Source organism: Salvelinus alpinus, chromosome 16 (genome assembly GCF_045679555.1).
Source record: "Salvelinus alpinus chromosome 16, SLU_Salpinus.1, whole genome shotgun sequence".
NCBI lineage: Eukaryota > Metazoa > Chordata > Actinopteri > Salmoniformes > Salmonidae > Salvelinus > Salvelinus alpinus.
In genome coordinates this window covers 10,553,200-10,576,851 of record NC_092101.1, presented here as the reverse complement: position 1 = coordinate 10,576,851, position 23,652 = coordinate 10,553,200, and the positions used below count along the sequence as shown (strand labels likewise).

Below are 23,652 nucleotides of genomic sequence, written 5' to 3'. Positions count from 1 at the left end.
ATGATGGCTTCAGGGGGTGTTCCTTCCCTTTCATTTTTGCGTGATCTCTTAAGTTCTGTTTGCATTATGTATGATCACATGTGGAACACTTGTCATCACCGGAACTAACACTGCTTTATCTCATGTTACGCTGCCTGCATGCTGAGCACGGGCAGCAGCTGGCGAACCTCTGTTCAACATTGATGCTGGCAACCAGTGAGAAGACACTGGATCTCATCGCGGCTCTGGTTCCTTCGTCAGTGCCGAGGGATAGCCCTGAGCTATTGGCAACCAATTCTGCGTCGCCGCTGCTACTTCTCTCTGATCCTCTGCTGCTACCATGTTACAATTTAAAATGTTTCTGAGGATTGTGAAACCTACCCGAGTTCTTGCAGTATTGGTATATGATCATGATTGTCGGCCTGTGTTCCATTAGCTATGTTGCATCTGCCTAATGGGCTTCAAAAGAGCAATCTTCAGGCAACGACAAAGGTCACCATCACCCTCACTCTGTATGAATAGATTCATGTTAAGGGTGTTCGGCTCATACAATAATTTGTACTTGAGGCAGTTGTCTTTCTATGAGTTTTTACGGTAGGGAAATACAGTTCGTATTAATTTCTTTTTAATCATTGCATGATCTCACGATTTAATCAGGGACACACGTTCACCGTGTTGGGTAAGCATTCCCAAACTGATAGGAAGGGTAAAGGTACCATTGCTCAAACTAACCCTCCTTTCTGTCCTCTTTTCCGCTACCTGCAATGGCGACCACTGGCCACTCCGGGTGATCCATTATTCGTCACTGATGCAGGCAAACCAATGACAAGATACTGATTTTTCATCACGGCTCTGTCTCCTCCTGCGAGGCCATCTCCTGAGCTACACGCAAACTTATTCGTTTTGCATCGGCGCCGCTTCAACGGCTTCTCTATCTGTCCCTGCATCCACACTGGAGATCATGTGGCACTGGTCCTCTGCTTCCTATGAACGCTATATTAGATCAAACGCCAAGGAGATTTTGGATGTGAAAAGTGATGAGTTTATTTGCGAGTTCCATGCCTTATATAGATCGCTATGTCGGCGTTCAGAGATCTGTTCTTAACTGACTTGCCTAGTTACATAAGGGTTCAGCTAACCGTCAATAGCATTGCTTTGGTTGTTATCGCAATCAAGTTCCGTGCATATTGCTTAGGTTGTGTGTTTAAAAATATATACAGTGGGGAGAACAAGTATTTGATACACTGACGATTTTGCAGGTTTTCCTACTTACAAAGCATGTAGAGGTCTGTAATTTTTATCATAGGTACACTTCAACTATGAGAGACGGAATCTAAAACAAAAATCCAGAAAATCACATTGTATGATTTTTAAGTAATTAATTTGCATTTTATTGCATGACATAAGTATTTGATACATCAGAAAAGCAGAACTTAATATTTGGTACAGAAACCTTTGTTTGCAATTACAGAGATCATACGTTTCCTGTAGTTCTTGACTAGGTTTGCACACACTGCAGCAGGGATTTTGGCCCACTCCTCCCTACAGATCTTCTCCAGATCCTTCAGGTTTCGGGGCTGTCGCTGGGCAATACGGACTTTCAGCTCCCTCCAAAGATTTTCTATTGGGTTCAGGTCTGGAGACTGGCTAGGCCACTCCAGGACCTTGAGATGCTTCTTACGGAGCCACTCCTTAGTTGCCATGGCTGTGTGCTTCGTGTCGTTGTCATGCTGGAAGACCCAGCCACGACCCATCTTCAATGCTCTTACTGAGGGAAGGAGGTTGTTGGCCAAGATCTCGCGATACATGGCCCCATCCATCCTCCCCTCAATACGGTGCAGTCGTCCTGTCCCCTTTGCAGAAAAGCATCCCCAAAGAATGATGTTTCCACCTCCATGCTTCACGGTTGGGATGGTGTTCTTGGGGTTGTACTCATCCTTCTATTCCTCCAAACACGGCGAGTGGAGTTTAGAGCAAAAAGCTCTATTTTTGTCTCATCAGACCACATGACCTTCTCCCATTCCTCCTCTGGATCATCCAGATGGTCATTGGCAAACTTCAGACGGGCCTGGACATGCGCTGGCTTGAGCAGGGGGACCTTGCGTGCGCTGCAGGATTTTAATCCATGACGGCGTAGTGTGTTACTAATGGATTTCTTTGAGACTGTGGTCCCAGCTCTCTTCAGGTCATTGACCAGGTCCTGCCGTGTAGTTCTGGGCTGATCCCTCACATTCCTCATGATCATTGATGCCCCACGAGGTGAGATCTTGCATGGAGCCCCAGACCGAGGGTGATTGACCGTCATCTTGAACTTCTTCCATTTTCTAATAATTGTGCCAACAGTTGTTGCCTTCTCACCAAGCTGCTTGCCTATTGTCCTGTAGCCCATCCCAGCCTTGTACAGGTCTACAATTTATCCCTGATGTCCTTACACAGCTCTTTGGTCTTGGCCATTGTGGAGAGGTTGGAGTCTGTTTGATTGAGTGTGTGGACAGGTGTCTTTTATACAGGTAACGAGTTCAAACAGGTGCAGTTAATACAGGTAATGAGTGGAGAACAGGAGGGCTTCTTAAAGAAAAACTAACAGGTCTGTGAGAGCCGGAATTCTTACTGGTTGGTAGGTGATCAAATACTTATGTCATGCAATAAAATGCAAATTAATTACTTAAAAATCATACAATGTGATTTTCTGGATTTTTGTTTTAGATTCCGTCTCTCACAGTTGAAGTGTACCTATGATAAAAATGACAGACCTCTACATGCTTTGTAAGTAGGAAAACCTGCAAAATCGGCAGTGTATCAAATACTTGTTCTCCCCACTGTATATATTATTTAACTAGGCAAGTCAGTTAAGAACAAATTCTTATTTACAATGGTGGCCTACCCCGGCCAAACCCAGACGACGCTTGGCCAATTGTGCGCCGCCCTATGGGACTCCCAAACACGGCCGATTGTGATGCAGCCTGGATCCGAACCAGGGACTGTAGTGACGCCTCTTGCACTGAGATGCTGCGCCACTCCGTTAGCCCACTAGATGATAGATATTTCATGTAGGCCACAGATGATCAGGCTACTCGTATAGATCAGTGAGAGCACCCGGCGGTGCGTCTCTAGGGCAGCTGGGTTCACACTGCTACATTGGCAAAATAGGCAGATAGTTCACACGTGCCAAGATGAAGCTTATCTGGCCTTAAATCAAGGGTACCCGGCGGTACGTCACGAGGGATAGAGTCATAAGTCGTTCAGTTTAAGCAATATATGGTTAACATTCCAACATAGTATTCATTCTTGCGATTGTAGGTTGACTTTATATTTATGTATTTATTTATATATTTTACCCCCTTCTCCCCAATTTCAATCTTGTCTCATCGCTGCAACTCCCCAATGGGCTCGGGAGAGGCGAAGGTCGAGTCATTCGTCCTCCGAAACATGACCCACCAAGCCACGCTTCTTAACACCCGCCTGCTTAACCCGGAAGCCAGCCGCACCAACGTGTCGGAGGAAACACTATTCAACTGACAACACAGGTCAGCCTGCAGGTCACCGGCCCGCCACAAGGTGTTGCTAGAGCGCGATGAGCCAAGTAAAGCCCCCTCGGCCAAACCCTCGGACGCAGCCCTATGGAACTGCCGATCACGGACGGTTGTGATACAGCACAGGATCGAACCTGGGTCTGTAGTGACGCCTCTAGCACTGCGATGCAGTGCCTTAAACCGCCGCGCTCAGGAGGCCCTTGTAGGTTTACTTTAGCTGATCAAGGGATTATATCTGGCATAGCTACACTGTCGGCTGGCGTAAGGTTTTGCTGTTTTGGGGGATTGGTATAGCTTACCGCTCTCACTACTCGTAGACTATTTTCTTTTGATGCTTTGCTTGGCCAGTGATCTACCCTGAAGGAGCAGAGCCTATATGCCAAGACTTGAATTATTCATTGCTTAATAAATGGTTAAACATATTTCTACATGGCGTTTTCTTTCTGAAATTAAGCGGAACCAGTTCAGAAGGGAAACCGAGTGCCCCGCCTCAGGCTGACGCATCAGCTGAGATGGCAGCAATTAGAGACTAGTAACAATCACACCTACCTTATTGGCAGTCTATTTAAGCTGACCGGGTCTGCTCACTGCCTGTAGGCTATATTATATTGATGCTTTGCTTGGGCAGTGAGCTACACTGAAGGAGAGAGCCTATACATGAAGACTTGCATTAATTCATTACTTAATAAAATGGTTAAACATTTCTACGTGGCGTCTTTCTGAAGTGTGTGTACTTTACTGTATTTATACTTGGGATACCGCTTTCAACAGGAAACTCTTTTTTTTTTTTATCACTGGAGGACGTCTAAGCTTTTTGCAAAGCAGGGTTACATCGTCTTTATTTAAGCGCCAAAGCTGAGAGATCTTTTTATAGGTTAAAACATTCCAAAAGTGTATTTTATTTTTGCTAATTTCAGTGCAAAGATATTTCCTTATTTTATTTAGGTAAAGCGCTGCCCACCTGTCCGGGTGAAGAATAGCCGTACTGTTAAGCCTCTGTGCTTTGGCAGTCGTTCTGACGCTGGTATCACACAAAAATATGGATGAGTTTAGCTAATTCTAGGTATAGCCGACCAACCATTCCCAGGCCCTTTATTTCATTCATTATGTCATCCACTGTTCTAACGCCCTTGCCTCTCTTCAGCTCTGGTAAAACAGCAAGCTGGTATCTGCCCTAGTCCATGCAATAGTGGGCAGTCACACATTGGAAGTCCTCTGTGGACCATACATTTGCTTTTGACGTAGCGGGGAGTAGAGTCTCGACGGATTGGTGCAGGCACATCTCAGGCAGGAGAGGAGGGTGAGCGGAAAAAAAGAAACCAAGTGCAGAATGCAGACTGTCAAACGATATGCAACTAAGCTGTTGAGAGGCGTAGTTGATGAGTCCCTGTAGGCTGTAGCTAGGAGAACACTGTGACTGACAAGTGAATCCACCTGTCGCAGCGAGTGTGGGGGTGACACTGGGACAGGGTCGTAGTCACTAGATAAAACAGGCAGAAATTGGAGGAGGTACTATGTCAACTTGTCAAGTAAGCGTGCTTTCTTTACCATTGCAAAAGTTTTTTTCTAAGTCATGAACTAATGACTATGTCTGGTAAAGGAGTTCTGTGCTGCTGCTTTGAAAGTGATGTGCCGGGCGTCACACCAGATTGAAAAGTACTGGGGGAAATGCCAGCTCGCTAGACATTTTCTGGCGGCTCTGGTTTGTGTACTTAGAGTGCTGTAATAAGAAGAGGGTTTGTTTATGTTTGTTTACTTTCACTAGTCATTAAATCCCTAGAAAGAAGTCTGAGGATGCATTTTGTGTCTTGTATCTTTGCCATGTAAAACCTTTTGTTTTCTTACTCCTCTCATGTATTTGCATCTGACTGCAATCATCAATATGACCCAATTTTCCCAACTAAAAACCTTACTCATTCAATATTCATATTTTCAATAGGATGGTGGAAATGGGAAAACACAGAATGAGCATTCCTAAAATGAAGAGTGAAATCCTCTCGGTAAGTAAACCAGTGGCAGGCAGGGTGGCAGGCAGGCAGTGAGTTCCTTCCAGAGCTGTGCAGTGTTGAGTCAAGCCGGGGAGGGAGGGCGAGATGGGTACCAGGTGGTCTTAGCCCACAGCAGCAGTGCGGCGGTACCAATGAGTCAACCCTACTTAACCGGATTGGACTGTGCTCCAGTGAAACCACTGAGCCCTCCAGAACCCATCCAAAGCTTCTGGAATTCTGTCTCGCCTCAGCCTCGCTCGACACACACAAAAAAAAATAACTCCCCACTGTCTGAGACACACACACGCCTCAAACACACAGACACAAAAGCGCAAACACACACACAAACGTTCCCCCACAAACATCCACGCCTGCCAACACCTCCCCCTCACAGCGGTTCACACACACACACTAAATTAAACTTCACAGTTGATTCATGGCCGCCAGATACGAGGAGGGGGGCGAGCCTCAGGAAAATGCAAAGTGAGCCAACGTGTTGATAACGTTCAATTCAGGGGGAATATCTGGACAGATGATCTCATTTGTATGAGGTGTTCCCGCCACCGAGGAGAAACAATTGCCCGAAATATATAAATAAAACAAATGCTCCTCCAACAAGCTATTTGTGCCAAAGCAATCTATTTCTTTTTTTTCTCTCACCTTGTACACACTCTTTCTAAAAGCAATCTAAGTAAGCTCTGAGACGCAGGTCGTTTTTCTTTGAAATTGAACATAGCAAGTTTTTCAGCATTACGGCGGTAGACATAGTGTATTTTTCAATCAAGCGATATTAGGTAATACAATTATGTCGTCCGTGTGACTGAGGCGGATGGAATTCAATGTGCCGAGGCGGATGGAATTCAATGTGCCTAGGCGGATGGAATTCAATGTGCCGAGGCATTTTACCTGGAGAGGTGTGCAAGCTCTCATGTTGACCTTGGAAGGTGATTGAAAGGCTAGCCAACAAAACAACAAAGCACTCTTAGTTAGTCTTCAGGGCAACGTTTATGGATGGATGGATAGATAGATAGAGCGAGAGGTAAGATAGAGAATGTCAAAGATGGAAAGAGAGAGACAGATACGATGATGAAATGAGGATGTAAACAGAGAGCGAGAGGGAGAGTTCAATACCTTCCTCAGGCTCCTCTTCCTCAGCCGGAGAGGCCAGACGGCCTCGTCCCCCGTTGCTCCTCTCAGTCTCCTTCTGCAGGCTCACCACCTCCAACATGGCATCACCCTGGCCACCCTTCTCACCACCCTACACACACACACACACACACACACACACACACACACACACACACCAAAGTCACATATGGTGCAGACATAATACAGTGGGAGGATTCATTTTGACACAGCACCAAGAAACAAAGTTAAACATAACTTATTACTACTGCAGCAGCATTGACGAGTCAATTCTACACGCTGAAAAAAAAATACGAATTTGTTCAGAGTGAGAGCTGTTGCGACAGTGTCTCTTTGGGTATCCTCAAACATTTTCAGAGTGCCTCCCTTTGAAACAAAATCTGTCTAAAGTTAGCCTCACCTTTTGCCACCACCCGAGGGGATCCACGGAAAAATATAATTACACGTACAGGAGGAAATTAAATTGAGCGGCGGCAGAGAGCGCCAAGGATCGCGCCAGACGTCTTTTGGCCAGAGTGTCTGGTAATAGGGTTCACAGGGAGCCTGCTGCAATCAGAGCACAGAGAGATTGGGCTCACTCGCCTATGCAGGTCACTTCTAAAGTTGGGCTTTGTCACATTGCACATTGGGGGTTTTGTAACACTGTTGTTGCTACTGGGGTTGTTTGGTCTCAGCACTTGTGGTGAGAGGTGGATCCATGACAACACTAATGCAAGAGCCCTATATGTAGCCCTTGCTCTGTGAACACATGTGGATCCAAGCTAACATTTTAGCACAAGGGCCATAATTGAAGACTATACATCTAAAAAAAAAAAAATTGGCAATGCATTACCATAGTTGGCTAGTGCTATCAACAGTCATACATGACATATACGAGAACATTGGCATTTACTAAGGTTTAGGTAGTACAAATAAGGGGGTCACAATAAGCTTCGCAATAATACCACTTAGCCCTTGGGTAGGATCCTCCACTAACAAATCACCAAAGCCTTTCTATCTCCTTGTGAGCCAAGGCGCAAAATATGCTCAGAGAGGGCGACGACAATGGCTCCTCTAATTCCTCAACGCCTTAATGAGAGGCCCCCGGAACAAATACAAATCGTACTCAAATAATACTGGAGCTAGTGGCTCGGATTAGAATCTTGTGTAAACACTAGAATGGCTATCTTTTAATTAACTTTTAACTACAGCAGCCGCCATTCTTTGCTGCCTGCTGATGAGCTAACTATAGAGAGAGAGGCACACAGGCAGAGCCCTAATTACTACAGTGCGATAATGAGTGGCTGCCTCGTATTAGGGCTCCCAATGATACAAAGGCTATGTCCAAAATTACAAACTAGTCCCTATGTAGTGCACTTCTTTTGACCAAGGCCCTGTTCAAAGGTAGTGTACTATATAGGGACTAGGCTTCCATTTGGTATGCATTCAAAGCCTGGAGTGGAGATGAAAATTCCCTTTCAAACAAGGAGGCAAGGGGCTTATGTTACTGACTTAGGGGCTTGTTTTGATTTTCTAAACACCTGCGGAAGGACCGGACAGGACGAGGATGCACTTGTGTGCTGGGCGTGGTAATTGAACGCGTCGAGAACAACGTCGCTCTCATGCATTTTTATTGGAGGAGTTCGGGTCAAATGGATTGGGTGTGGATGTGTGCAGACCTCGAATATCCCGACGGAATTGACGGTCATGGCCATCGATGCCCCCTTGCGTGGCCGTAGTGCATCCCTAAAAAGAAATCCATGCCTTACGGCTAAAGGGTGACTACTTCTATATACAATGCTAGTCAAAAGTTCAGACACACCTACTCATCCAAGTGTTTTTCTCTATTTGTACTATTTTCGACATTGTAGCATAATAGTGAAGACATCAAAACTATGAAATAACACATGGAATCATGTAGTAACCAAAAAAGTGTTAAACAAAATATATTTTATATTTGAGATTCTTCAAAGTAGCCACCCTTTGCCTTGATGACAGCTTTGCACACTCTTGGCATTCTCTCAACCAGCTTCACCTGGAATGCTTTTCCAACAGTCTTGAAGGAGTTCCCATATATGCTGAACACTTGTTGGCTGCTTTTCCTTCACTCTGCGGTCCAACTCATCCCAAACCTTCTCAATTTGGTTGAGGTCAGGTGATTGTGGAGGCTCCATCACTCTCCTTCGTCAAATAGCCCTTACACAGCCTGGAGGTGTGTTGGGTCATTGTCCTGTTGAAAAACAAATGATAGTCCCACTAAGCCCAAACCAGATGGGTTGGCGCATTGCTGCAGAATGCTGTGGTAGCCATGCTGGTTAAGTGTGCCTTGAATACTAAATAAGTCACAGACAGTGTCACCAGCAAAGCACCCCCACACCATCACACCTCCTCCATGCTTCACGGTGGGAACCACACACGCGGAGATCATCCGTTCACCTACTCTGTGTCTCACAAAGACTTGGCGGTTGGAACCAAAAATCTCAAATTTGGACTTATCAGAACAAAGGACAGATTTCCACAAGTCTAATGTCCATTGCTCGTGTTTCTTGGCCCAAGCAAGTCTCGTCTTCTTATTGGTGTCCTTTAGTAGTGGTTTCTTTGCAGCAATTCGACCATGAAGGCCTGATTCACACAGTCTCCTCTGAACAGTTGATGTCTGTTATTTCAACTCTGTGAAGCATTTATTTGGGCAGGTAACTCTAATGAACTTATCCTCTGCAGCAGAGGTAACTATGGGTCTTCCTTTCCTGTGGCGGTCCTCATGAGAGACAGTTTCATCATAGCGCTTGATAGTATTTGCGACTGCACTTGAAGAAATTTGTTGAAATGTTCACATTGACTGACCATGTATTAAAGTAATAATGGACTGTCGTTTCTCTTTGCTTATTTGAGCTGTCTGTTCTTGCCATAATATGGACTTGGTCTTTTACCAAATAGTGCTATCTTCTGTATACCACCCCTACCTGGTCACAACACAACTGATTGGCTCAAACGCATTAAGAAGGAAAGAAATTCCACAAATTCACTTTTAACAAGGCTCACCTGTTAATTGAAATGCATTCCAGGTTGGTTGAGAGAATGCCAAGAGTGTGCAGAGCTGTCATCAAGGCAAAGGGTGGCTACTTTGAAGAATCTAAAATATAATTTGATTTGTATAACACTTTTTTGGTCACTACATGATTCCATGTGTCATTTCATAGTTTTGAGGTATTCACTATTATTCTACAATGTAGAAAATAGTAAAAAATAAAGAAAAAACCTTGAATGAGTAGGTGTCTCCAAACTGTTGACTGGTACTGTATATACACAGTGCCTTCGGGAAAGTATTCAGACCCCTTGACCTTCCACTTTGTTACATTACAGCCTTATTCTAACATTGATGATTTTTTTTTATCAATCTACATACAATAACCCATAACGACAAAGCAAAAACAGGTTTTTGGAGATTTGTTACGTGTGCGATGAGGTATAGGTTGGGATATTTATTACGTGTGCGATGAGGTATAGGTTGGGATATTTATTATGTGTGTGATGGAGGTAAAGGTTGGGATATTTATTATGTGTGTGATGGAGGTAAAGGTTGGGATATTTATTATGTGTGTGATGGAAGTAAAGGTTGAGATATTTATTATGTGTGTGATGGAGGTAAAGGTTGAGATATTTATTATGTGTGTGATGGAGGTAAAGGTTGGGATATTTATTATGTGTGTGATGGAGGTAAAGGTTGGGATATTTATTATGTGTGTGATGGAGGTAAAGGTTGGGATATTTATTACGTGTGTGATGGAGGTAAAGGTTGGGATATTTATTACGTGTGTGATGGAGGTAAAGGTTGGGATATTTATTATGTGTGTGATGGAGGTAAAGGTTGGGATATTTATTATGTGTGTGATGGAGGTAAAGGTTGAGATATTTATTATGTGTGTGATGGAGGTAAAGGTTGGGATATTTATTATGTGTGTGATGGAGGTAAAGGTTGGGATATTTATTATGTGTGTGATGGAGGTAAAGGTTGAGATATTTATTACGTGTGTGATGAGGTATAGGTTGGGATATTTATTACGTGTACGATGAGGTATAGGTTGGGATATTTATTATGTGTGTGATGGAGGTAAAGGTTGAGATATTTGGGATATTTATTAACTGGCCATTTATTTACCTGTTTGAGTTTGAGGTAGAAGGTCTCGCTAAAGGCCTTGCGGCTAAAGTACCAGAAGCGCTCATTGGCCGGGTAGACGCGCACCAGGGTCTCCAGCAGGAAGCGCACCGGCTCCACCACCTCAGTCACCACCAGGTCCACCGCAACGGTCATGTACACCTGCTTATCTGGAGAGAGACCACCACAGAGAGGACAAGGTCACACACTGGATGGAGGGGGTGTTTGTAGTGCCAACAGCAGTTCCAGAATGTATACTGTATCTGTCTGGGTTAAAGTGGGCGTTGCGGGTTGACACACTAAGTGGATAAAGTGAAATGGTAGGCTATTAGCTTGATTTAAATGTATGTTTATAGAACGCAGAGAAAATATATTGCCTGCTGTTTTAATTAGGTAGACCAAACGTGTACTCCTCAGAGGGCTTGGATTCCACCACTACCACCAGCTGTCAAACTAGCAACAGCAGCACACCTATTCTCTTATCTCACCCTTCCCAGAGAAAGAGACAAAGGTCCAATTTAAAACTAGAATCATATAATTACAACCAAGAAACTCAGCATCTTTAAATATCTACGAATTATTTAGAATCTAAGGAAACCGCATTCCAAGTCACAGCATGAGACAAGCTGTGTGATATATCGCAATGTAGTGCAGCATAAATCTAAGCTGTCCTCTAGTACCACCAGCTTCATCCAAGTGAAAAAGTGACGTCCGGGATAACAGATCTTGCAACATCCAATTTTTGGGGTTGAAAAAAACGGATTGGGAGAAAAATAAACACACAGATAGCAATCGCCGAGCTAGGAAACGGAGGGAAAAAGAACCCATTTCACAGTGAGAAGGTTTTATTATTGTAATTAACCAGGGGGGGGAAAAAAGTCTACAAAACTGCCTTGTAAAGAATGGCCTAAAAATAGATTCCAATTACCATAAAAGTCAAGCATAGCATGTTGGTTTAGAAAGATGTTTTAGGAAACGGCATCCCTTCAAGCTTCCGATACCACAGGACTACTTTCCCTGCGTGCCAAATCGCTGACAACAAAGAAGGATTTGTTTAGTTGAGACCGCTAGGGCCATTGTTTTTAGAAGTCTTGTCTCTCCCAGTTTTGACATGAAGTAAGCTGTGTGGTTTAATAGTGTAGAATCAAAGTCTTCAGTCCATGGTAGAAGGCTGTTTTTGTATAAGTAACAAATTATGTTCATGTTTTGTGGGAAGTCTTCCAGTGCATATAGCTTCATATTTCAAAAACCATTAGCTACAGTATATCAGTTAAAATCTATACGGAGAATTACTAAATGTTCTGGCTCTGGTTTATTATTTACACAAACACTGTAATATCCAATGTTTACATGCATGTTCTGCAAGCCAGTTATCACAACTACCTACTTCCTTTTCTACTAGTGAATGGTTTGTTTTCTTTGTGGAGGAATCGTGGCTTTGTAGTTTAGACTACCTAACTCCCCTGAGCTGGGTTGCTTTGACAAGCTGCCATATAGGTTCAAGTCAAACTTTCCTGACTTCCGAGTCAGCAACTCCGCAGCGCTGCTAATTTGTTTGATATAATGAGTTCAGTGAGGCGAGGTCTTGCACTTGCAGCGCTTGGCAGCGTCTTACTGTGCATTACACTGGGACCTGATATATGAAAAGGTGTCCAAACCACCCATGTTTTCAGACAGCCAAATTGGTTTGGGGCATATATCACTTATTTTGCAGGCCATCGTAGGGAATAGCTGGTATCAAATGTTAGAGGTGGTGACTATTTTGTGACTGTTCAAAGTAAGAAATGTTAGCACAATTTTAAGTCACTTGAAATGCCTTTAAAAGAAATGTCCTGTGTTGGTTGAGTACAAAAAAGAAATCATTACAAATCAAAGGTGCTAGTTATATAGGTCGAGTCTGGGACCACATGGACAGGACCATTAGCTACAATTAGCACAAATGAAAAGCTCAGCACCAGTAAAGTCTTCCACGTCCCCTTTCCTCGGTCTCTGACCCTGTTAACCACTGAGGTTGAACGCTGCTAGCGCGCTAAACCAATCGTAGAGCACAACCGCAATGTTGCTAATCTAATAGGCTTTCCCCAGCAAACGTCTGGAGGACATTGTGACGTTCCCATTAGGTCCCTTAAGGGTTTCGGTGCGACGTTATCCCACTGACGTTCTGTGAACATTCTAAGAAAGTCGAGTGTTGGTCCCAAGGGAACGTTCTCTGGGGGACCCTTGTCTAGTTCCATGTACGTTCACAGGACATCACTGAGGACCATGTCAGGACGTTCATTTTACTAATCCTTAGGACGTGGCATGATGGTCCTGAAAACATTCCAAAAAAGGTCCCGACATGGTCCTCAGTGATGTCCTGGGAACTTGCGGGGAACTACACAAAGGACCCCAGAGAACATTCCCTTAGGGACCATCACGCGATGGGAACTACACAAAACCTCCAGGGAACCATTACAACATCGTGACGACTTAAGGCGACCATTTTGTCACGTCCCAGGACATCCTAACGACTCATTATTGTTTGCAGGGTCTATAGCGGAAAAAACAAAAGAAGCAAATAAGTGCCTTCCCCCTGTCAATATCAGAAATGAAGCTTTAATTTGCCATCTCAGCCATCCATCTCCTCAGATGAAAATAGTAAGATAAACACTATAATAGTATAAGAGCTTTAATTTGTGTTGTTTTCTGCTTATTAGGCAGATGTCCATTAGAATTGATGAAAGAGTCATAAAATCATAAGAAACTGTCTGGCCAGCTATGAATGCGACAGCTAAGCTGGTTGGCAATGACATGCTTCAGTATGCTAGTGTGTGAGGCTGGTTGACAATGGCATGCGTAAGTAAGATAGGCTGGTGACAGGGTTGAGGGATGGTTCTCACCTTTAGGTGTGTCTTCATTCAGCACCTGGAAGGCAGCCATGTTGGGGTTCCATGTGCCCGTGATCACATACGACTTTCCATCCGAGCTCTTCCCCATGGACTCCTTCACATAGGCACAAACAGGGAAATGACATACAATCACGGTCAACAGGCCTCAAACGGCAAAGCCATTCCAATCAAAAGCCAAAGAATCAATTTTCAATTCAACTCTGTTTAACCTGCCCAATAAAGAGTACACTAAAGTCAACAAAAAGACTAAATAACTAGTCTCATAGTGATAGTTCAGTACATAGAAATGGGAGTGCTGTTCTGTAACCTGGTTATGTGAATAAAGGAAACCACCGTGATTGCTGCTCACCATGTCTAGAAGATGCATGTCACTGTTCCGAACCTTCTGCCCTGGGCTCAGCAACATCCCAAAACACCTGAGGGAGAGGAACACAGGTCAGGGCCAATGGATCAAGGGGGCACTGCAACTCACCTTCCATAAAACCCAAAGTTTGGGTTTTGGCTAAATTTGGATTCATTATAAAGACAAAACGGTATTTGCTGAGAGACTCATAATTGAATAAAATCAAATAATTAAAAATAAATCTCCATCAGCGTGGCATTAGCAAAGCTACAGGTATATTTTGTTAGAGTGACCCAATTCTGAATTCTGTAGACTCTAGTCGAATGCTGGTGTGGGTGAATATGCATGGGTCTATTTATAAATTCAAAGAATCCAAATTAAACTACAGCAAAGCAGTGCCAATATCACTTGGAAACAGAGACCACTCTGTGCCTGTTTCTTATGATAGGTGCGCCATCAAGTGGTTGCGCTGAGAATCACTACTTCATTAGAAAATAAACCATATATTATGCTTCATCTGATGCGCTTTGATTTCCCCCCTCCTTCGTAAGGTTGACCTAGAACTTTCCTACACACGACATTACTGATGTAAGAAGGCATGACTACTATTATTGGACTCCCGAGTGCTTGAGGCATCACTACAGACACCCTGGATCGAATCCAGACCATCACAACCGGCCGTGATTGAGAGTCCCATAGGGCGGCGCACAAATTGGCCCAGCGTCCTCCAGGTTTGGCCAGTGTAGGCCGTCATTGTAAATAAGAATGTGTTATTATCTGACTTGCCTAGTTAAATAAAGGTTAAATTAAAACCAAAAATAATTCACAAGGCTTCATGGTCAGACGGATTACAGGACGAGTACTCAGAGCATGCGCTGACCAGCTGGCAAGTGTCATCACTGACATTTCCAACCTCTCCCTGACCAAGTCTAACACCTACATGTTTCAAACAGACCACCATAGTGCTCAAGAATACCATGGTAACCTGTCTAAAGGACTATCGCCCGTAGCACTCATGTAGCCTTGAAATGCTTTGAAAGGCTGGTGAAGGCTCACATCAACGCCATCATCCCAGACACCCTGGACCCACACCAATTCGCATAACGGAATCCACAGATGACGCAACCTCTACTGCACTCCACACTGCCCTTTCCCACTTGGACAAAAGGAACACCTATGTGAGAATGCTGTTCATAGACTACAGCTCAGCGTTCAACACCCTGGGATTCAACAGCTCCCTCTGCTACTTGATCCTGGACTTCCTGACAGGCCGCCCACAGGTGGTGAGGGTAGGCAATGACACATCTGCCACGCTGACCCTCAACACGGGCGCCCCTCATGGGAGCGTGCCTAGTCCCCTCCTGTACTCCCTGTTCACCCACGACTGCATGGCCGTGCACGACTCCAACACCATCATTACGTTTCACGAAGATGATGAGACAGCCTACAGGGAGGTCGTCAGAGACCTGGCAGTGTGGTGCCAGGATAGGAACCTCTCCCTCAACGTCAGCAAGACAAAGGAGCTGATCGTGGACTACAGGAAACGGAGGGCCGAGCACGCCTCCAGCCACGTCGACAGGGCCATAGTAGAGCAGGTCGAGAGCTTCAAGTTACTTGGTGTCCACATCACTAAGGAGTTATCATGGTCCATACACACCAACACATACGTGAAGAGGACACAACAACGCCTCTTCCCCCTCAGGAGGCTGAAAAGATTTGTCATGGGCCCTCAGAACCTCAGGAAGTTCTACAGCTACACCATTGAGCGCATCATGACTGGCTGCACCACCGCTTGGTAAGGCATCTGCTTGGCATCCGACGCAAGGCACTACACAGGGTAGTGCGTACGGCCCAGTACATCACTGCAATCCAGGACCTCTATACCAGGCGGTGTCAGAGGAAGGCCCGAAAAATTTTCAAACACTCCAGCCACCCAAGTCAGACTAGACTGTTCTCTCAGCTACCACATGGCAAGCCATACTGATGCACTAAGTCTGGAACCAACAGGACCCCGAACAGCTTCTACCCCCAAGCCATAGGACTGCTAAATAGTTAGTCAGTAGCTATTGATTAACTTCTTATGGCTGGGGGCAGTATTGAGTAGCTTGGATGAATAAGGTGCCCAGAGTAAACTGCCTGCTACTCAGACCCAGAAGCTAAGATATGCATATTAGTAGATTTGGATAGAAAACAATCTGACGTTTCTAAAACTGTTTGAATGATGTCTGTGGGTATAACAGAACTCATATGGCAGGCAAAAACATGAGAAAAAATCAAACCAGGAAGTGGGAAATCTGAGGTTTGTAGGTTTTCAAGTCTTTGCCTATCCAATATACAGTGTCTATGGGGTCATATTGCACTTCCTACGGCGTCCACTAGATGTCAACAGTCTTTAGAACCTTGTTTCAGGCTTCTACTGTGAAGGGGGAGAGAATAAGAGCTGACTGACTAAGAGGTCTGGCAGAATACCATGAGCTCAGTCAGGTGTGCGCCCGTGAGAGGTAGCTGCATTCCTTTTCCTTTCTAAAGACAAAGGAATTCTCCGGTTTAAACATTATTGAAGATTTATGATAAAAACATCCTAAAGATTGATTCTATATATCGTTTGACATGTTTCTACGAACTGTAATGGAACTTTTTGACTTTTCGTCTGGCCTGCGCTTCGTGAATTTGGATTTGTGAACTAAAAGCGCGAACAAAAAGGAGGTATTTGGACATAAATTATGGACTTTATCGAACAAACATTTATTGTGGAACTGGGATTCCTGGGAGTGCATTCTGATGAAGATCATCAAAGGTAAGTGAATATTTATAATGCTATTTCTGACTTCTGTTGACTCCACAACATGGCGGGTATCTGTATGGCTTGTTTTGGTCTCTGAGCGCTGTACTCAGATTATTGCATGGTGTGCATTTCCGTAAAGCTTTATTTAAATCTGACACAGCGGTTGCATTAAGGAGAAGTATATCTATAATTCCATGCATAACACTTGTATCTTTTATCAATGTTTATTATGAGTATTTCTTTAAATTGATGTGGCTCTCTGCAAAATCACCGGATGTTTTGGAAGCAAAACATTACTGAACATAACGCACCAATGTAAACTGAGATTTTTGGACATAAATATGAACTTTATCGAACAAAACATAACATGAAGTCCTATGAGTGTCATCTGATAAAGATCATCAAAGGTTAGTGATTAATTTTCTCTATTTCTGCTTTTTGTGACTCCTCTCTTTGGCTGGAAAAATGGCTGTGTTTTTCTGTGACTAGGTGCTGACCTAACATAATTGCAATGGTATGCTTTCGTCGTAAAGCCTTTTTGAAATCGGACACTGTGGTGGGATAACAACAAGTTTATCTTTAAAATGGTGTATAATACTTGTATGTTTGAGTACGGTAATTATAATTATGAGATATCTGTTGTTTGAATATGGCGCCCTGCACTTTCACTGGCTGTTGTCATATCGATCCCGTTAACGGGATTTCAGCCGTAAGAAGTTAACTAACTATCTGCATTTGTCTCATTACATGCACTGCTGTTACTGTTATTTGTCTATCATTTTGCCTAGTCACTTTATTCCTACTTACATGTATACTGAACTAAAATGCAACCATTTCAAAGATTTCCAGTTCATATGAGGTAGTCAGTCAATTGAAATCAACTCATTAGGCTCTAATTGATGGATTTCACATGACTGGGAATACAGAAATGCATCTGTTGGTCACAGATAGTAAAAAAAATATATATATATATATATATATAAAAAGGGCCTCAAGATCTAGTTACGGTATTTCTGTGCGTTCCAATTGCCATCGATAAAATTCAATTGTGTTCGTTGTCCATAGCTTATGTCTGCCCATACCATAATCCCACCACCACCATGGGGCACTCTGTTCACAACGTTGACATCCGCAAACCGCTCCCCCACACGATGACATACACGTGGTCTGCGGTTGTGAGGCCAGTTAGACATTCTGCCAAATTCTCTAAAACAACGTTGGAAGCGGCTTATGGTAGTGAAATTAACATCAAATTCTCTGGCAACAGCTCTGGTGGACATTCCTGCAGTCAGCATGCCAACTGCGCACTCTGTGGCATTGTGTTGTGTGACAAAACTGCACATTTTAGAGTGGCCTTTTATTGTCCCTAGCACAAGGTGCACCTGTGTAATGCTCATGCTGTTTAATCAGCCTCCTGATATGCCACACCTGTCAGGTGGATGGATTATCCTGGCAAAGAAATGCTCACTAAAAGGGATGTAAATAAATTTGTGCACAATATTTGAGAGAAATAAGCTTTTTGTGCGTATGGAACATTTCTGGGATCTTTAATTTCAGCTCATGAAACAAACATTTACATATTGCCTTTATATTTTTGTTCAGTGTACATATCTACCTCAATTACCTCGTACCCCTGCACATCGACTTGTGTATAAAGCCAAGTAATCAATTCTCATTGTTAAATTTTTCTACTATTTCTCTTTCTCTCTGCATTACTGGGAAGGGCCCATTAGTAAGCATTCCACGGTTAGTTTTACACGTTCTTTATGAAGCGTGTGACAAATTAAATGTGATTTATAGCAACTGACTTGACATCAACACACACACAACATTTTTGTTTAGGTAAGCTACTTGGGCAAAACGAGTAGGCAGCATGACACACCGTCACTGCTTAAAGGAGATATGAACATAAAAAAGACGGTTGAAACTAAAAATAAGATGTAAAGCGTCTGCCTGGTCCCGTGTGGCTCAGTTAGTAGAGCACACAACGCCACGGTTGTGGGTTAGATTCCCACGGGGGACCAGTACGAAAATTTACAAAAATGTATGCACTCACTACTGTAAGTCACTCTGGATAAGAACCTCTGCTAAATACAGTGAGAGGTGAATGTGAGTTTTTTTATGATTTGTAATACATTAGCAAAAATGTCTAAAAAACTGTTTTTACTTTGTCATTATTGGGTATTGTGTGTAGATTGAGGAGGGGAAAAAAGCAATTTAATCCATTTCAGAATAAGGCTGTAATGTAACAAAATGTGGAAAAAGTCAAGGGGTCTGAATACTTTACAAATGAACTGTAACTAAGTCATTAAATGCCTTTCAGAAGACACAAAACAGACCGAACAGTAACAGCTTCCTTCATGTCAATCAAGAAAGCTAAACTGCTGCAGTCTAAAACTGTAAACATACTCACATCACAATGACTTTATCCTAGACTAGCATAGGGTGAAATGAATACACTCGCTCTTCCGGTTCTTCGCTGCTCAATTCTCGAATGACTATGTGTTTGCTGATCTTATCTTCATTGTTTCATTTCCAATGACTCAGCATGAAAAAGACATTCAAGCTAAAATCACACCCCCAAAAATGTTGGGCCTATTGTATAATATTTCCTTAAGTCAAGCTTTACCACGGTCTCCCTCTTGTACTTACCAATATGACCCAGAGGGGTTGTGTGTTCTTGTGCATAACAAGAACAGCATGCTACAGTATAGGACAGTGGTGCTGTCTAGTGTATGCAGCTCAGAAGGCCTTACAGAAGGATCAAGGAGGCAGCAGCCCCTCACCTCTCAATGCCCAGCTCTTGGTTGCTCATCTGCTGGACCGTGACCACCACCTTCTTCTGCACGCCCTGCCGCAGCTTGAAGTAGAACTTGTCCCGGTCCTTGGGAACTGGGCTGAGGAGAGGAGAATGGGGGCAGATGAAGTAGGACAGACACAAAAAGTAAGTTGTTGGCTTAAAGGTCTGTTAAAGTGAGTGAATGAGTGAGTGAGAGAGTGTGAGTGAGTGCTTTCACCCCATAGCATGCATAAGTGAGTGTGTGTGTAAGCGTGTTTAGTGGCTTCATGCTGACCTATAGTTTCCCTTGCTGTCGTCCTCCCGCACCTCCAGTGAGACTGTGAAGCTGAAGAGGTCACTGTCGGGGGAGAGGGGCAGGGCCGAGTCCCTCACGTCAGGGGCTGGCTTGGAGGAGCGGCGGAACGCTGTGGAGAAACTGTACAGTATCCGGCTCACCTGTAGGAAGAGAGGGAGAGGAGGGGAAAAGAGAAAACAGAACTGTACTTTATAGTTCGTTAGAATGGAAGGTTGTCTTTTCACTCAAGCTCTTCACTCACACTCTAGTCTTATAGCACCGTACCCTGGCTATCTACCAGTACTTTAAAGGCTGGTAGAAAGACAGACGATTGATCCTTGATTCATTCAAATAAAATCAAGTGTATGGTAGATCAGCTTTAATATTGCAGATTGTATGTTCTATCAATTTCAATTGATTGTATCATTTCTAATCCCCCTTGATTATTAATTATCGTTTTTTTTATTCCTTCTATACTTTTCCCCCTACCCTACTTGAAGTAAACTAACCGACAACAATACTTATACTTACATCTACAGTATTTCGCTCACATCTACGGTACCTGTAGTTAAATAATTATACATATTGCCTCTGTCTTCAAGTGCTGGAATTTCACCCACAGCGGCCAACGCACCATTCACTCTTAACTCCAACCCTCCGATGTCCACAGTTTAACCAATCTTTCCCAGCATAAATGCCATTTTGCTATTTCCTTCTATGACTAACGGTTTTAAACTATGATTAGTGACACGTTACACCAATATGAGGTATTTCGTGAGTTGAAAACGAAGTAGCTAGCCTACTTGTCAAATGAGGCCACAAAGTTGCTGGTCCTTGATTAAATAAATACAATGTAACGTGAGAACTACTGCAACTCCATCGTGAAAGGTTCTCATGGGTTGGCTGATTTGAAATCAAATCCGTTATTTGCCAGTACTAGACAGAAAACGAATTAGTTAGCTAGTTTATAAACCAAGCTAGCTAGCGTACAATATTATTTATTATTGTCATTACTGAACGTTATTTAGCCGTTTTTTGTTTGTCCGCTTGCCACCTGATCATGGCACGTCAAAGAAGTTCACATTTCTCCACTTATGAAAAAAAAAACGATTGTCGGAGCTGATGGAGGAATTTAGTAATGGTACTGGAGGATAACGAGACAGACAACACGACGGTCAAAAGGCAGGAAGACACCTGGGCCATTTTATGCGACAAATGTAATGGATCAACACGGATTAAAGAGAAGAGGGACTCAAATCGGATGAATGCGTGCTGGAATTTTTTTAAAGCGAAAGCCAAAAAGGATGAGGCAGAGGAGAGGCAGGGGCTATTTCAGACCGGAGCTGGCGGGGGGCCTCTGTCCAAGGGAATTGATCCTATCACCCAGAAGATATACAAGATGATTCCTCAGCAGTTTGCTCCTCTCCATAACCCCTATGACGACGACGGACAACTTGACCCACCAATATTTAGTAAACATAAATAACTGGTAAATATCAATATTTATAATGCACGTTAAAACAAAGGTTAATGCTACTTCACTACAATGTTACTGTTATCAGGCCTGTTACAGCATGTTGTATAACATCATCATGAACTCCAATTCAATTGTTGTACAAAATGGGCACATAAATAGCCTACTAATAATGAGTTAATCATAAAACTCAACAGGATTAAACTTGTCTCTAATTATTCTCTGAGGAACTCTCCACAGTAGATATGCTGCCATTTTTTCAGTTAAACTACCTCAAGTGGCAGTTTAGAATTAATCTCCACAATCTTAAGTTTTTATTTTATTTTTTATTTTTTATTCATTGAGCAACAGGCTTAAAATTAATCTAGGTTTGAAGTGAAAACTAAATTTAGATTAGAGGAAGGATTTAATTAAACTAGGTTTAACATTTGGTGCAACAAGATGAATAGATAAACCTTGATTTAACCCAGTTTAAGAGTTAATCCATGTTGGTGCAACCCACCCATAAATTTAGATTAATTCTAAACTACCACTTGGGGTGGTTTAACTGATAGAATGGCAGCATATCTACTGTGGAGAGACCAAAACAAGTTCCTCAGAGAATAATTAGAGACCGGTTGAATCCTTTTGAGTGTTATCATAATTAACTCGTGCCCATGTTGTACAACAATTGAATTGGAGTTCATGATAGAAAGAGGAGGAAGGGAAGCGCTACTAAGGTACACAATAGTAAATTGTGAAAATTCAACTCCAAGCTAGAAGTATCAGAACGCCTAGATCCTTTCTAGGCATTCTGATACTTCTAGCTTGGAGTTGATTTTTTTGATAACATAGCTACAGTATTTCACTTTTTAATGTGTATAGTATTGCTTACTAGGTGTGTCCAATCAATTTTGTAATCACTCCCTCTTCAAATTAGGGCTAATCGAAAAAGCTGTTCAAAAGAGGACATTGTATTATTTCTTTGTACTCCCTGACGAAGGCCATGCAGCCGAAACGCGTCGGATTTTTTAACTTTGTTTCTATTGAACATGCCATACAAATCAAGGCATTTTAATTAATTATATGAAGAGTGCCTTGGTGATCCTTTTCTTTTTGTAGTTCATGATATGCCCAGCCTTGGTACGAATGATGTTATACAACATGCTGTAACAGGCCTGATAACAGTAACATTGTAGTGAAGTAGCATTAACCTTTGTTTTAACGTGCATTATAGGTATTGATATTTACCAGTTATTTATGTTTATTAAATATTGGTGGGTCAAGTTGTCCGTCGTCGTCATAGGGGTTATGGAGAGGAGCAAACTGCTGAGGAATCATCTTGTATATCTTCTGGGTGATAGGATCAATTCCCTTGGACAGAGGCCCCCCGCCAGCTCCGGTCTGAAATAGCCCCCGCCTCTCCTCTGCCTCATCCTTTTTGGCTTTCGCTTTAAAAAAATTACAGCACGCTTTCATCCCATTTTGATCCCTCTTCTCTTGAATCCGTGTTGATCCATTAGTCGCATAAAATGGCCCAGGTGTCTTCCTGCCTTTTGACCGTCGTGTTGTCTGTCTCGATATCCTCCAGTACATTACTAAATTCCTCCATCAGCTCCGACAATCGTTTTTTTTCACAAGTGGAGAAATGTGAACTTCTTTGATGTGCCATGATCAGGTGGCAAGCGGACAAACAAAAAACAGCTAAATAACGTTAAGTAATGACAACAATAATAATATTGTACGCTAGCTAGCTTGGTTTATAAACTAGCTAGCTACAGTAGCTAACTAATTCGTTTTCTGTCTAGTACTGGCAAATAACGGATTTTATTTCAAATCTGCCAACCCATGAGAACCTTTCATGATGCAGTAGTTCTCACGTTACATTGTATTTATTTAATCAAGGAACAGCAACTTCGTGGCTTCAATTGTCAAGTAGGCTAGCTACTTCGTTTTCAACTCACGAAACATGTCACTAATCGTAGTTTAAAACCGTTCATTTTAAATCTGGATAAGTAAATTTATGATTAAGTGGTGCAACATCTGATTAATTATTAACCCAGCTTTACAAAACCTAGACTGGCGCTAATCCTAGTTTAATTTAAACCATGGTGGTGCAACCCACCATATATTAAAAAATAATAATAATAATAATTGAACAACAGGCTTAAAATGTATCTAGATTTAAAGTGAAAACTAAACTTAGATTAGAGGAAGGATTTAATTGAACTAGGATTAATTTAAAACTAGGTAAAAAAATTTGGTACAACAAAATTAATAGATAAACCTTGATTTAACCCAGTTTAAGAGTTAATCCATGTTGGTGCA

At 42.8% G+C, this 23,652-nt stretch overlaps 1 protein-coding gene across 5 annotated transcripts in view; it reads right to left on the bottom strand.

The window, feature by feature from the left end:
* The window catches only part of LOC139540774 (rab GTPase-activating protein 1-like), a 181,494-nt gene that overhangs the window by 131,779 nt on the left and 26,063 nt on the right, over window positions 1-23,652 (bottom strand). For all 5 annotated transcript variants that reach the window (XM_071344726.1, XM_071344729.1, XM_071344728.1 and 2 more), the window contains exons 6-11: window positions 19,872-20,032; window positions 19,584-19,694; window positions 14,019-14,085; window positions 13,661-13,763; window positions 10,785-10,951; window positions 6,632-6,758 (exon numbers count right to left, since the gene is read on the bottom strand). In XM_071344726.1, coding sequence (XP_071200827.1) covers window positions 6,632-6,758; window positions 10,785-10,951; window positions 13,661-13,763; window positions 14,019-14,085; window positions 19,584-19,694; window positions 19,872-20,032 — 736 coding nt within the window. The remainder of the gene's footprint in view (window positions 1-6,631; window positions 6,759-10,784; window positions 10,952-13,660; window positions 13,764-14,018; window positions 14,086-19,583; window positions 19,695-19,871; window positions 20,033-23,652) is intronic.